Source organism: Rhagoletis zephyria, unplaced genomic scaffold, assembly GCF_001687245.7.
Source record: "Rhagoletis zephyria isolate East Lansing unplaced genomic scaffold, Rhagoletis_zephyria_1.1 Rzeph_scaffold_01180, whole genome shotgun sequence".
Lineage (NCBI taxonomy): Eukaryota > Metazoa > Arthropoda > Insecta > Diptera > Tephritidae > Rhagoletis > Rhagoletis zephyria.
This window is the reverse complement of record NW_016158264.1, coordinates 48329-64680: the sequence shown is the minus strand read 5'-3', so window position 1 is coordinate 64680 and position 16352 is coordinate 48329. Positions and strand designations below refer to the sequence as shown.

The window sequence follows — 16352 nt, the reverse complement described above, 5'->3', positions numbered from 1 at the left end:
ACATGGCTTAATCGATTTCTTTTTTCATCCTGATCATTTATGTATACATTTGTCTATATCTATCTCGATTCGTTTTGGCTGTTACAAACAACCGTTATGTGAACAAAATTAATATACCCTTGTGCACAAGTGCGCTCGGGTATAACAAGTGAAAATAACCGATCACGCTCATATGTATACCCGTAGTTGCTTATGTAACGTATACGCCACGTGGTACCATACGCAGTCAACTAACACGTTAATTTGCACACCTTAACTTAAGAGTTATATTTGGGTGGTTCACAAGGTGTCGTACTTGTCGTATTGTTGTATGCTGTAAAGTTTTTAACGGCTAAATAAATGTCTAGAGGACTTGAAATCACCACCAACTATTTTTTAATTGTGTGAAATTTCATAATAAAACGTTTATGTTAGCTTGCGAATTCCTTAAATATAGTTTTAGCCGTTTAAAGTTTATGGCAGGCAACAGTACGACAGTATACAACACCTTGTGAACTCCCTAATTATTTAAAAGTAATTAAATATTGCAGTGAGAGATTTTTACACGGTATTCCTTAAGCACATATGTATGTATATATTACCCTCTTCATGTATATATATAAGAATTTTAGAATGAATTTCGAGTTTGCCAATAAAAATTGTAAAAATGAAATTTTAGTTTCTCTAGTCTCTCAATGTAAATAATATATTTTTTACTTGGTGACACACTAGTCCTATTACACTAGATTCGGTCGTTGTGGCAAGAAGAATATTTTGGCCGTTTAATTTGAACTTTTCTAAGTTATTAAGATTAAAAATAACTTCAAAAAATTTCAAAAATTAAAAATTTGTTGGCTGAGACCGGTATTCTGCATGCATGCATGCATTTTTTTAATTTCAAAACAATTTTAAGCTAAAATTTTAAAGATGCTTGATTTCAACATCAGGAACTCCACTGATTGTAATAAATGCAATGAAAATGCTGTAGCCTTTTTTCTGCCGATAGAAGGGTGTGACACTAAAAAAAACCGTATTTATATTTTCAAAATACGTGTTTTGTGTTTGTATATATACTTTACGCAAAAGTGTTTCGTATTTGTACTTCAAATACTTATTATGTATTAAATTCCGTCCACCCCCTATAAAATTGATCGAATTTCAACTCGCCCTGGGCTTCTAAAATGGAAGGAAAAGTTGTTATAGGAAAACGAAAAAATATTAATCACCAAGTCGGGGATGCTCTATCTTTTGGTCTTATTACCGGTCGAACCCGAAAGTCGGTAATACGATGAAAAGATAGAGCATATTCGACTTAGTAATTCAAACCTTTTCGTTTTCCAATAAATTAATTTTAAATAATTTCAGCAGTCCAGGACGATTGGAAGTTCGAAGGTAATTTAAAAGTTGAAGAGCTACTTCCGATAGACCGGGTGGTCTTGGACATCATTTTTATAAAAATTTGACAGCTGATACAGGGTAGCAAATAATAATATATCTATTCGATGCTATGTGTTATGCTCGTTTGATCTGCTGTTTTTTAATAATAAAAAAAACAAAGATGATATTGCGCTTTTCATAAAAAGTAAAAATTATTTTTGCTCAAAAAGGCCATCTACTTTTTTTTTGTCAGTTGGTATATATGGCGTTTTGATTATTTTTGTTTTTAAAGAGATTTAAACGAAATTTAAAGAAAAATATTTTTAGCCGAATGAAGTTAGTTCAATAATAGTAGTAAGCTTATAATAATTCGAATTGAGCGGAAAATGTTTACGCATTTTGGGAACGCAATTACAAATTAAATGTGAATCGATGCCACATCTGAAAAAATTTATTCAAGGTCAAAAAATTTTTGGAAGAAGTCTGAGTTGAGAATTTGAAGGTGTTAGAAAAATTTTGAACATAGTTTCATAAATTACTCGGCCACCTCTACGACCTGTACTAGGTCACCTCAAAAGTTCGGCAATATTTTTTTTTATTTTTATATTTTAGTTTTCCTACAAAATTTTTAATAAAACTCGGCTCAAGCCCAATGAAATTGTTGAATACTCGTCTAGACAACAAAAATAACAAACAAAAAAGGGATTTAAACTTACATTTGGCAATGGGTATAATTTAAATTTAATCTCTCGTAAGCCAAAAAAAAAATGTAAGCGATTATCGCTGGCCTTTTCGGGGTCATTCGTTGTTTCCTGAATGAATGGATTACAAATAATTTAGGTATACTGTTGGCCTGTTAGTTCAATAGCCTGGATTAAGCCTTCATGACAATTCATCTGACATAGAAGAGAGTTTTATCGGGATAAAAATATTCACAAAACTACCAGACCAAATGAAGTTTAAGAAAAGATTTTGTTTAATAAAAAAATTTGGGACTTAAATAACACACAGTTAGTCTGTTTTCTACAGAACCTAAAAATTCAGCATGTAGGAACTCACAGTGGTCTTGAAACAATGATAGGTATGACTAAAATGCCAACCAAAACTGCTTGCATACCTGTTTTGGAAGGCACCCATACACCAATATGCAGTTGGAATTAAAATCATATCTGCTCCTATGCCTAAAATATTGTCAAATGAAAATTTGGAAAAAATTTAACTGCAATTGTTAGTATTTCTTGTTCAACAGAGTATTCTAAAGTTATCGTTTTGTATATTAGTGTAAAAGAAAAACAGATAGTATTTTTCTCGATGATAATATTTCTGGTGTAAGCTATCTGATTGCACATCATGTCTTCTATAAGTCATCCGCAACATAAGTGTAATCACGAAGAGAACAGATTTAAAGTGTGCGCGCCTTGTGGGAGAAAGATTAAATTCGGATCGTCAAAACCTTCAGAATTTAATATAACCGGAAAATTGGTGTGTCTTATTAAAAAATACGTTAGTGAAAATTTTAGATTGACCAATTCGAAGTTCCCATTAGGCATTTGTGGTACATGTCGTAGGGTTCTCTGTGACCGAGATATGGATATACCAAATGCAACGCGGCCTCTTCCAAACATGCCTAACTATGAAGATTCGACAAAAGAAACAAGAACAAGTTCATGCTCTTGTTATATCTGGCTCACTGCTCGGGCAACCAGCCATCCAAAAGTTATACAAGGGAGAGCACATACCTTAAATGTATTGAGTGAAAAAAACTCCACCAATGGGTTGACTGCTTTGTCAGTTGGGTCAGAATTAAAAAATCATGTAAGTAAACTCGCTAAAGCCTTCCGAAGCACAGAAATGTCGGAAACATTAAAAATTCACGTGCTTCTAAATCATTTGGAACATAGTCTGCATTTTTTAGGCAACGACGGCTTCGGAATGTGGTCGGAGCAAGCTGGAGAATCCATTCATGGCGTATTTTTAAGATTTTGGCTCAATTATAAAGTTAATTCGATTGACGACCCTAAATATATAATCAATTAAAAAAAAAAACTGTCGTTGAATTTTCATCAAAACACATATGAATTTATATAAAATAATATTTTATATTGACTTTGTAAATTTATAAAATTTATGCAATAAGAATTATTAAAATATGCAATTATGTAATATTATCTCTTGAATAACTAAGTTAAAATATTTTATGCTTATAACGTAAGAAAGTGTTATAATTATATTACCATAGACCTTCGCGATTATATAACTAGATTTGGAAAGTTCTAGATCAACATTTTATAATATTTTAAGCATAGGAGCAGATGGAATTTTATTTTCAACGAAATTTTGATCTATGATTATGTACAAAGACAGTTATGTAAGCCGTTTTGGTTGGCATTTTAGTCATAGCTATGGTTGCTTCAAGACCACTGTGAACTGTAACAAAATTAAAGTCACTAGAGATATAGAGCACACGTCAGTGCTGGCAGTTACAGCTTTAAAATAGTGAGCCAGAATTCCTCTTCTTCTTCTTGATTGATACTGTAACCACCTATGCGATTCTGGCTGAAAGGATCAGTTTTGCGGCTTTTATTATATTCTCCAATATCGGATTGTAGAAACCAACGGCTGGGGGAGGTACTTCCCAATTCCGTCTGAGCTGGTGGCATTGCTCAACGTAATTTTTAACAGATCTGCAGATTAGTTTACACAATTTTCGAATTTACATTTATGAATATAAGTTTGTGACAAAAACAATGAATTCAGACAATCATCGTTTAGTGCTGCCTAACATTTTTAATATTTCATTTATTTTCTCACAGATACGCGTGTGCATAGATGCGCATACATATGTAGATACACATGTGTGTACACATACACTGGTGGCAGAAATAATAGAAACGACTTTTTTTTTGACAAATATTGGCTATATTTCGTTTGTTTATTTAGTGTTAAATTTTTTTTTTATAAACGTTGAGCTTACTAATAACCTAATAAACTGCATACAAATGCACATTTCAAACTTTGTATGCATACAAGTAATTTTTAAGCAAAAAATAAAACCGACTTAAATTCTCATATAAAAATTTAAGGTTATCGTTAATTTCTTCATGATCAAATGATCGGATTTAAACCAAATTATTATGGGACCACCTGTGAAGTAACACCTTTCCTTTAAGAAAAGGATTATAGAAATCGGTTAACGTGGTAATATTCCGACGAACTGATAACCTTCTACTTTTTGTGAAGTCGGTTAATTATGTACATTCAACAAATTTTCAGAAAAATTTTAGGTATGCAGTTTAAATAAATTTTAGTAAAATTTTTCTGTCAAAATTTTTTTTTTCTAAAAATTCTGAAAGAAAAGTTGTGAAATAGTTGTGAAAATTTTTAGAAGTTTTATAAATTTTGTAAAACGTCTGAAATGAGCTAGACTTTTATAGACAAATTTTAAAAATTAAAGAACCAAAAGAAATATGTATAAACAACCAAAATAAGGCGTTTCCATTATTTCTGCCACCACTGTATACTGTACGTGCGCTAGTAGTAAATGCAATTTTGTTTATTGTCAAATACCTGAAGACATGTGAGAAGCAGCTGCTTGACGGTTCGAAGATTTCTAACCCAGATTGTGGCATTTAGCCAAAAATTCGTAAATTCTCATTCCCACCTGTGATAAAGTTTTTGCTTTGTTATATTTTTTGTTTAGAAACTCTTTCGCACGGTAAATGAAAGCTCTTTATTGGTTGCACTAAAATTTTAAACCACTGGCAGTAAATGGAGATGAAATGCGCTACACCTCTTTGAAATATTTATAAATCTTTAACTGCCAGCACAAGTCTCCTTTGATTCAGACATATTTAGCACTAGGACAATAACTTACGTCTCAAATAACAAAACTAAAAAAAGTTCAAACGACTTACCTCAGTTTCTCCACAGTTGCGTTGTTGTCATTACTTCTGCTGTTGTGTCCATTAAATTTGTCATATATCAATTCACTGCCGTCCTCTGTTATCTCGATCGTTGACTTCTGGTGCATCCCGTTCATGTGCGCAAATGATTTGTTAATGCCACCACCGAGTACACTGTCGTCAACACTGCGTACCTTCGGCGTCGTTTGGTCACTGCCTTCCACATGAATTGGTATAAAATGCACATTACCGATGCTGTTGCCCGTCGCACCGTTGATGTTGATAATCTGCTCACTGCCGCCACTACCCCCAAAGGCATTGTCTCCTGCGACCGTGGAAGACGCGGAACCATTTGCACCCGATGCTCCGGTCGTTGACTCGACCACAACATCCGGCAAACTTATGCTCTCAATGCAAACCAAACGTTCATTGGGATCCAATTCTGCAACATATTCGAGATCGTCATACTGCAGCAGCGTCTCATCGCAATCAGTCGAATTGCCATCCCGCACGAAGGGCAAACGTTGATGTGACGGCGGTTGTGACTGATGCTGCTGTTGCCGACCGTTGTGCTGTTGCATTGTTGGCGAACCGCTCTTGATGGCACGCGCAGTACGCGTTTCATTGTCGCTACTTGAATGCCGGCGACTATGCGACGATGTCGATGAGCAGTGAGAGTCGATGCCACTAATACCCGAGTCGGGGTAACTGGTGCTCAGATTGGAATCGCTCGTATTAGCACTTTTGAGAGCATTGCTCTCAGGGCTTTCAAAATGTTGGCTGCCCTCAAATTCAATGTCAAGGTTGTCAGCGCCAACGGTCTTGGCTATGTCAACATTCGCATCAGCTTCGATGTCGTCGGAATCTGAGTCTGCGGCACTGTCTGCTTCGTAATTTTCATCCTCATCCTCCTCGTCATTTTCCTCTTGCTCGGGCACATTCTCAAGTTTGGTGTGATTGTAGCGCAATGACCATTTTGGTTGGTAAATATTTTCCGGTGTTTCCTGATTGTGGAAAACCTCATCTTCTTCGATGTCATCAGTTACTTGATTGTTGTGTTCATCGACAGCGTTTATTTCTACGCCACTGCACTCCCGTTTCGTAGGTGGTTCATTCTCAAAGTCGTAAAATACCTCCTGCTCCACCGGGCTACCAGCAATGCCCTCTTTTTGACTACTTAGACTACCGCTGCAATCTACAACAGTTATTTTCGGCAAAATGGGCAATACGTGTTGCTTATCGTCAACACATTCACACGCATCGTTATTACTTGCATCTGGTAAAAGAGATTCGCGAAATTCACGCGGAGTACTGGCACGGCGGCAGGGTGCGGTATCGCTTGGCTTGGCACTCGTCTGTCCCATATGCTCAGCGGATCGGCAGGCTAACGTCGAAAAAGATTCTAATGACGCCGGTAACGCACTTGTCTCCCGTTCGTTATTCCCGCTATTTTCCGATGAGCTCGAAGTTGTTGTTGTTGTTGCTATGGAGAATGCACTATGCGGTGCCGCACTTGCAACACTACATTTCGTGACTTCCACGTTGCACTGATTGGCTGTGATGGCACTATAATTTACACTTTCGTACGCACTCTCTTTTTCTTTATTCTCGGTTTTCACCACACACTCAATTCTATTTACGTTTTTCGTTTCGTTTTGATCGCTAGCTTTGATCGTTGGACCCCTTTCACGTTTACAATCATCCGTCTGATCCGTGTTGCTTTTTTCCGTGCCTGCCGTGTTCACGTTACCGTTCAAATCGGCACTTACTTCGCGAATAATGCCACACTCGCTGCTGATAGCCTCATTCAGCCTCCGATCAGCCGACTCCTCTTCGATAGCAATATTCTCACTTTGGGCTCCAGCCTCGCTCACGCTCCACTGCGGATCAGCTGAGCGAGAGCGAAAATTGGTGTACGTTGAAGTTACTTTAGCGCTCTTCAGCGTTTGCTGTTCTCCCGCTGAATTGCTACGTCGCTGGCGCTCCACCTCTTCGGCCATTCGGCTGGCATTCTTCGCACTATTATTAGACATCGTTATTTGATAACTATTTGTGGATGCTCTCAAGGGGTCGGAGATCACTTCAAGGTGTGTACTAACCAAATTATTTTGACCATTTTGCATTACTACGACTGGATCTGCCTGGGGGGAGCTGTTATTATGAATGTTTTGAGGGGGATGATGATGTTGGCGATGACTATTGTTGTTGACGTTTGTTGACGAGCTGACAGGTGCGAACGTACGACCGTCCTTCGTTGGCGGTTGTTGTTGTTGCTTTTGTTGTTGTTGCTTTTGTTGTTGTTGAAGTTGTGCCAATTTTTGTTGGTGCTGTTGCCGTGCAAGTGTTTGTAGGTTTTGGGGTGTATTTTGTGTTTGTACTTGTGGGTTGCGATTACGATTGTGATTACGTCCACGCGCCATAAATAAATCACTAAGAAATTCTTTACTCTTTTTCAAGGCTCTACTACCAGCGCCGCTAACACTTTTTTCTGGTTTAAAATTTTCGAACGCGGCTATAGATTCGTTTTCGTAGGGCGTTTCTGTGTCACTACTCTGCGAACGTCCGCGCAAGAATGAATTTCTAAATGCTTTGCCGAGTTGCGACCGTTTTTTCTGCTCGCGACCTGAACAGCTACTCGAACCACTGTAATAGCCGGTGACACTGCTGGAATCTGTGTTGGCCGTTGAGACGTCGGTTATACTTTTACTTCGCGCACCCTTTAAATTCAGTCCCAATGTCAGCGATAGTCTCGATTGTCGTTTCGCTTCGGAATTTTTCTGCACTTTCGATGTTCTATTTGTATTATTCAAGTTTCGATACTTCACTTCGTTAACTGCAGCAGCATTCGCTGTGTCGCTAGCTAATGCAATCTGCTCATTAGTGGAAAATGCGTTGCTTCCTTGCCTATTGACGTTGGCATTTCTAATTCTATTTTCATTAAAATTAGTCGCTTTGACGGCCCTTTCGACATTTTCCGCACCCGCGGCGTTACTTGCATATGTGCTTTTCGACTTTTCTTGAACAAATTCGCGCTGATCTGATTCGATTATTGATCGATTGGCAAATCGATCGTTTTTAGTATATTTTTTGCACTTGGCAGACGGTGGAAATCGCCCCTGCCATTCAGCTTCTTCGTTCGAACTGCCGTAGCAATTCAACGAGTCAGAGTCATGGCAATACACACCGCCGCGCACAGCGGATGGTCGTGCGAAACGAACGTCCTCGTCGCGTTCGAGCCCGTCATCGTGTCGAAAATCTAATGTGTTTGGCTGTGCAGAAAATTTTTTTATTTGGTCTACATCTAATTCATATTGGGTGGAATCATTAGTACGCAAAGTGGCCGATTCGATAGGCCATGCAGACGACTGTGCTCTGTTGGCGGCTGCCCCAGCCTCTTCTATCGCCGCACTGCCCTCCAAATTAAATTCTGTTTGTTCTTTTGCTACGACTGTGGCTGCCGCATCACTTAGTGTTGTGTTGTTGGTAGCTGTTGTTTTTGCTAAATTTAATTTGCACCCCACTTCGCGATCGCGCTCGCCATCAACGCGTTTGCCGCTAAAATAGACACATCGCTCGTTGGTTGCTGCCACACCGCCGCCCCTAAATAGCCCCGCAGACACCAAACCAGTCTCATCACTTCTCGCATCATCATCACAGTAGTCATTTTCGTCTTCTTCTAAATCTTTTAAATCATCGAATTCGTCTATTTCTGCACGCCTATACGTTTTACCAGTGTTTTCATGTATTGGTAGTCGCGCTCGTCGCTCATATCGCTGGCGCTCCTGCTCATTTTCACGTTCTCGTTCGCGTTGACGATGCCACTCATTATATGATCGATAGTGCTCAATTGATCCAGTTAAATGGGGTTTATCATCACCAGTAGCGCGCTCTACTGGCGCTCCCGCTGAATAGCGCGCTGCTTTGGGACTTTTCTCCTGACTCGGTTTCTTTTTCTTCTTTGTGGAACGCCGCAGCAAACTAAACATACTTTGAGGCGCTTCTTTGCTGGTATGTCGCTCAGTGTGATTGCTATTTAAGTACTCACTTAGACGCGTGTTTATTTTATGCTTTGTTTATGTTATATGCCGGTGCTTGCTATGATTATTTATAGATCATTCGCATTTGTTGGGTGTTTAGCTTGGTTGCTTTTTAATAGTTTTCGTTCTTTATCTTTCGGTTACAGAAAAATCTGAGCTTGGCAATTCCTGATTTTTTTATCTTCTTCAACTCGGAATATCTACAGGTCGTTGTTTCCGAATGTGAGATGTCTTTCAAGAAATTGTCGTTTTTTGGTGGCGTATGTATGTATATTATTTACTAATGTTGTGGTAGGCTGATATTTCCATTAATTTAAGAATACAAAACTTCATTTATAGGATCTTATATGTTATCTGTTGTGTGTTACATATCGTTACCTTAATATAGAAAATTTGTATGGCATAAAATGATGCGGCGACTTTCAATTCGATGAAATGCATCAATCAAAAATTGAATTTTGGTGTTTAGTTAGTTACGGCTTTTTTTATTTTAGCGACGATGTGAGATAGGACCTTTCTGCATTAAGGTAACGATATAAATGCATATCAGGTAAATATTTATATTGGTTAAATTTTACATTTGTACTTACTTGGTTGCTTCGTACCTCGGTAGGACATTTTCGCTGTAAAAAGGAAGAAAATAATGTAATTAAACAAAGTACCTAAAATATGCCAACACTTGCATACAGTTGTGATCAAAAAAATGTAATACTGATTTTCGAGCGCGTAAATAAATATCTACTTCAACTTTAAACAAACAAAAAATAAGGAGTTTCAAATTATATTAATCCTTTAAGTCTTACTGATTTTTTCGCGAGAAGTTACGAGTATTTATCATTTATTTTATATATTTTTTTCATAAAAAAAAATAATTTGAAAATTTACATGTTTTAGATTATTAGTAAAAAATCAATGTGGGTACGCGACTTTTCAAATATATGCAAGTTTCTTTAGTTTTCGATTTTCACTTTCTTTTTGCGCATTGAAAATACCTCCAAAAATCTAATTTTTTATAAATAAAAATAGTTTTTTAAAAGTATTTTTTAATAAAACTCACCCCAGATAAGAAACAATTTAAGCCTAAAAATTGGCATAAAAATATTTAAAAAAATTCTACGGAATCATATTGATGCTGTTTTTGAACTTTGTGAACTCTGTGAAGGTTTAAGAAAAACTTAAATAACTCAGCCAAAACTTTACCGATGTAGACTTACGAAGTATCTTTGGAAAGGTATGTTCTCACTCTTTTTATTTATTTACAAATAAACTCATTCAAAGTATGAAAGAGAAAACTAAGATGAACGAGCGTAATTTCAAGTTGAATTAAGTTGTGTTGATATTTGAATAATTGGGACGTCAATGAGTTGTTTTGCAGATAAATAAACCTTTCCACTGATACCTACGGTGACCATATTAACCAACGTAAAATAAAAGAAATTTTTTTCAAAATGATTTGGGAATACGCACATACAACTTGTATGATAAAAGTACCTTGCCCATATCGTAATTTAAATCTAATATTTACCAGGTAATTATATTATTTAATTGTTTTGCAGATAAATAAACAAATACAAATAAGTGCCCCCGCTGTAGCGAAAAATGTTCAAGGACTTCGCCATCCTTTGCTACCAAAATGCGTTTACCATAATTCATACTGCACGACGAAACCAACACATAGTGGTTCAAAATTGGAATTCAATGTTCATAATCCATCGCAGCCTTAATTTTTCTACCAATTTTTATTAAAAACCAAAAAAAAAATATTTATTTTGGTGAACATTTTTTTGATGACATTTAAAAAAAATTTTGTTGTGTATTTTTTTGTTTTGGGAGAACCATACAATTGTTTTCAACAAGTTTTTGTTATGTAACATTTAGTAACTGGAACAGGAGAATACATTTTCTTCGAAATTGCTACTTTTTCTACATTTTGCACTCAAAATTTTAATATAATCAAATTAAAATTCAGAAATCAGGCTCAACTGGTCTCATGCAAATATTGTAAGCTTTCATAAAAAAAAATAAAAATTAATCAAATTAAGTGCAAAGTGGAATGAATGAATGCCAGTTTTGAACCACTGTGAAGGAGGGGGTGTATTGTTCTCTTTCAGTAGAACTGGAAACTCAGCGTGCAACACGATCCTAGGCAGAACTTTCCCTGTGCTTTATAGATTGTACAAAGATTATCGATTAAATAGAAATCTGAAGTGGGGTGCGAAACAAACTGGCGAAAGTTTTCATTATATTTTATAAGGGACATTTTTATTTTTCATATTCTGCGTTTAAAAATTTACCTCTGAAAAATGCAAAGCCGATTTAAAGGACAGTATAAGAAATAAAGGACAAAAGGCGTCCTTTATTTTGAAAAAAAATCATAAAGGACAGGGGGTTAAAATAAAGGACTGTCCTTTAAAATAAAGGACGGATGGCCACCGTACTGATACCTGCCATCTAAGCTGGTATAGTTCCGGCCCCGTTATTTAAGTTTTCTTAAACTAATATTTAAAAAAAGTCAAAAAATCTGATTATGTGATTCCATTAAAAACGGTTTACTATGTTATAAGCAGTTTTTTTTAAGCTTAAGCTATTTTGTAATCTGAGAGGAGTTTTTTTAATTCTTTAAGAAACTATTTTTATTCATAAAGAACTTCATTTTTGGTGCGATTGCTAGACGTACTTATTTTATCAGTACAGTACAGATTATTCCACTCTTGTACTGATTTTATTCATTACGGTAATGTCCTGATTTTTCAAAATTTGTACTGATTTGTACTGAATTTCCTATTCAAACAATATACTTTAGTATTTTCTTAAGGTTTTTACAAAACGTTGGAACTTCCTTAAACTGTATTGTAAAAAATAAGAAGAAAATAATTTAATTATAGTTGACATGATTCAGATAATGGTTGATATGCTCAAGAAATTAGTACTTAAAAAAAAGATCAATCATTTTATGGGCATATCCCCGGGTCGTTACGTTCCAGTTGCGATAATATGATGGAAGTTTAATTACTAAAAAAGAAGGCTAACATTTTTTTGTCGAGTGTTGCTAGTTATCTCGAAAATAAACTTTCACTTTCACTTACTGACATTGTAAAAGAGTTTTGCATACAAGACATAGAGTTAGATACTCTTTTTAGCGAATTCTTATTCTTTCAAAGTTTTTGCGTAGTTCAAAATTTTAATTTAAGCCATGAGGAATTATAGATGATGTCCATAAATAGTGATACTATTACACAGTTTAAAAAAATATGTATTTTTTTTCATAACAAAACTCAAACGAAGCAACTGGAGGATCTTAAGTATAAAGTTTGCTTCCTGGCGCAAAGGGAGATACCAGCTTCTAAATAAACATTTTTTATTTTTTTTTTTTTTTGAAGACGGAAATGATCTCATTATTGCTATTAATAAATGTCATAAATATTAGATACTGTGTACACAGGGTGGTCCAAAAAACAGTAAAGTCGGATTTGTAATGCTTTCACCCCCTGTTCTATATCGAAAAAAAGTACACCAATTTTTTTTTATTTTGAGTTTAAAATATATTTAGAGGTCGCTCAAAGCGCTCAAAGTTTTCCATGTATTTTTATATGGGAAAAAACATTTTTTCGTAGAAATGGTATAGAATTCTTGAAAATCAATATTTTTCGATCTCTGGTTCTCTTCAGGGGACTTCGATAATAATACCCAACTGTTTATTTAGCCATTTTTTGATACTCACGATTTTTATTGGTCCGCCCATTGCATTTTTCGCAGTTTTTGTGGGTTTTTGGCGGACTTATAAATTAGAGTTGCGAAGAAAAGAGGTTAAATAAACAAATGGGTATTATTATTGGGAATCTCCTGCAGATAAACATAGTTTTTCGATAGAAAAATATTAATTCTTAAGAATTCTATATTGGGATTTATTTTTTCGGTATAGAACAATCCTAGGGGGTGAGAGCATAAAAATGCCGACTTTAGTTCTTCGCATGCATTTTTGGAACACCCTAGTGTACAATGAAGTGCACACTCATGTCAAAATTAATAACACTTTTCTTATGAACTATATTTTATTTATGTACGAAAATATTGTGAAAAACAACTACTCTGGCGTTTTAAAGATTATCTGATGCTTACATTCATATTTTTTCTTTGCATAAAAATTTACTGAAAAGTACTGATTTTTTTAGCATGAAAAAGTATAACCTACTGATTTCTGGCAACCCTAATTTTTTGAGATATTTTAAATCGGTGCAAATTACGTAAATCTTAATATTGTTCCGATATATTTTGAATGAAGTTTTCAAATATACAAAATTTTGTAATCCCGGCGGAAAACCGCAACATTTTTTTCGAGATGCAGTCTAATGTACATACATACATAAGTACTTATTAAGTATGTATAACCTTACTATTTCTGATACAAACTTTATAAATATAATAATACGGGTTTCCACTCCTGCCCATCTACAGGAAATATTTTTTGTGGAGTTATTCCTTTTCTTATAGGAAATATGTATTATAACTGAAGACATGAAAGGATGGAGGTCATATATAAATATGACGCAAAATTTAGATTTCCGTCTTAAAGTCCATGACTGATTCTTAATATGATCGCAATTTATGATATATGATTTTATGAGTTATTAAATTTGATTTTACGAGTTATTAAATTTAAATGTTTATTCTGTCCAATAATGAGCATGCTAAGTTTTGCCATCGAGCAGTCCAATAACCTTAACCCTACAATGGTCACGAGGTCTACGATCGTAGACCACTTCTTTTAAAATAGTGCTATCTTTTAATTTTCTCTCTTAAGCTAGTTGCGCTTTTCAATAGCTGTTGCTAATACGTGTGCTCACATAATCAGTGAGTTAGGTGCGCTGAGACGGAGCGATTGGAAATTATATCACGGCTGAAACATGACTGGTCTACATATGTAGACTACGTGACCAATGGCGTTTTAGTTTTTTGCTTCAACATTATATTTGAAATTCATTATTTTGATAGGTAAAGGTAAGTAATATTTACTAATTTTTCATACTCATGAAGTTAAAACAATACTGTTTAGAAAAAACTATGTCAGAACTAAAACAAAGGTAAGCGGAGACGCCCAAGATTTTTACAGTGTTTTTGAGACGGTTGGACGAACTGCCCATTGGAAAAGAGCGCTGCTATGTTTTCTCTAGCCAAAGCAAATTATGTCGGCCGTTTTCATATCTGCCCTCGAAGTAAGAATAATTATTCCAGAAGGGCATGTGTAAGTTGAGACAGATTTACTGGCAAAACGCGCATAAAGAATGCCTGCACATTTTGTGTAAGTGAGTAAAATTTTCCTAATTTCAGAGGCCTCTAATTAATTTATTTTTCGATGGAATTTTGCTTTTGGTTTTTTTAAGGCAAATGTTTAAATGCTTTGTTACGATGAAAAATAGTTTGTTCATTGTTTTCAATAAATAAATATATTTATTCAATTAATTAATTGTATGTCTGTTCTCAAAAACACCAAAAACTGGATGCAGTGTGTTTCTTTGGGTCCTTTTTAAAAAATATTTCGCCTTAAAGTCTAACCCATGCGATTTAAAAGTTCCAAAAATGTATTTGATGCTGTATTATCATTTGTGTTCTCATAATTATTTGTCCTATTTCAAAACAAAAATGGTCTACGATCCAGGTGACTATTGGTGTAACTATATACCACGTGACCATCGAAGGGTTAAAGCCTTAGACATTAATGAAAACTACAAGACGCTAGTTTGTTTCCTCAATACTCTAACTTATTTTTAAAATTATACGTGAGTCCGAATTTCTGAAACGGGCCACTTCAATGATGTGATATTTTATTTCCAATCTGAATATTATAGATATATGTTCAATAAATGAATTGAAAAACAATAATTTTAACTAACTTCACAAAAAGGAAAGAGTTATGAATTCGTCGGAATATTTTTTTTTTTATATGTTACCGCATAACTTTGGGCCGCGTCAACCGATTTCTATAAATCTTGTTTTTCTCATACTAATTTGGTTTAAATCCGAGCATTGGATCATGAAGATAAATATTAACGATTATCTTGAATTTTTGTTTAAGAATTCAATTCGGTTTTGTTTTTTGCTTAAAAATTACTTGTTTACTTAAATCTACTTCTGTTTTTTTTTTAACCCTGTCACATGAAAACAAATAAACCCGTGAAGGCACGCTGGTTTCAGACGCACATGACCAAAATAAGTCCGAACGCGCTATTTGCATTGCACGTCAGCCTTCAACTAAAAATAACGGCTATAAAAATAGTGATTTTTTTCTGTGTGAAGAAATGGTGGAGGAAACTATTACTTCTATATTTTTACCAACAATTTTATAAAAATTTCCCCTTAAAAAATATTACAAAAAAATAAAACCTATGTTCTTGAAGAGTTTTTAATGACAATGAAAATTACGGCTGAATTGGCAAAATCGGTCAATTAGATCGTCTGTAATTGAATTTTGTGAAATCAAAGTTAGACATTTGTTTGCATTGTAAATAGCTATGAATAAATACCACTGCTGATTGGAAATATAATATCACATAATTGAAGTGGTCCTTTTCAGGAATTCTGACTCACGTGCATTTCTTTGCCACCTTTTCATATGTGAATGATTCTGCAAATTGCCACTACGCAGCAGTGATGGAAAAGTAGGTACAGTTGTATTTTTTCGGCTCTTTTATCAATTGCAAGTTCTTATTTTCGGTATATTTTCATCTTAGCCAAATAAATTTTCCTAGAATTTGTCCATGTAGTTACACTAACCAACTGCAGACGAATCCATCTGGGCTGGAGATTTAAACATGAGATGTTTAAAAAGTGCACATAAATATATACATGAAATATTTAAATTGCAAACTCTTTTACTTTTTTTACTAATAATAAATACTACGTGCTCATATTTACTCCAATTTGGTATGTAAAAGTAAACGTCCAGTGTTTAATTTTACTACACGGAGTAAATTTGCACATATTAAGAGAGGAAACTGGTTACCTTTATATACGTAAAATTATATAAACATTTTTTTACCAAGTTTTAAACATTTAATGT

The 16352-nt window shown here is 34.9% G+C and overlaps 2 protein-coding genes across 8 annotated transcripts in view; one reads left to right on the top strand and one right to left on the bottom strand.

Moving 5' to 3' along the window:
• Positions 1-16352, bottom strand: part of LOC108363063 (uncharacterized) — an 84967-nt gene that overhangs the window by 39812 nt on the left and 28803 nt on the right. For 3 of the 6 annotated variants that reach the window (XM_017616307.1, XM_017616302.1, XM_017616304.1), the window contains 2 exons: positions 9886-9918; positions 5271-9591 (listed from right to left, as the gene is read on the bottom strand). In XM_017616307.1, the coding sequence (XP_017471796.1) occupies positions 5271-9244 (3974 nt within the window). In that variant the 5' untranslated portion in view covers positions 9245-9591; positions 9886-9918. Of the gene's footprint in view, positions 1-5270; positions 9592-9673; positions 9813-9885; positions 9919-16352 lie in introns of those variants that run through there. The other 3 variants (XM_017616306.1, XM_017616303.1, XM_017616305.1) reach the window with 3 other exon arrangements.
• Positions 2417-3775, top strand: LOC108363064 (uncharacterized). 2 transcript variants are annotated; one of them, XM_017616310.1, is made up of 2 exons: positions 2417-2838; positions 2903-3775. In XM_017616310.1, the coding sequence occupies exons 1-2, from the start codon at positions 2707-2709 to the stop codon at positions 3098-3100; spliced, it is 330 nt and encodes a 109-aa protein (XP_017471799.1). In that variant the 5' UTR covers positions 2417-2706; the 3' UTR covers positions 3101-3775. The 2 variants fall into 2 exon arrangements, with proteins under 2 accessions (XP_017471799.1, XP_017471798.1); XM_017616309.1 differs by having other exon boundaries at positions 2417-3171; positions 3272-3775.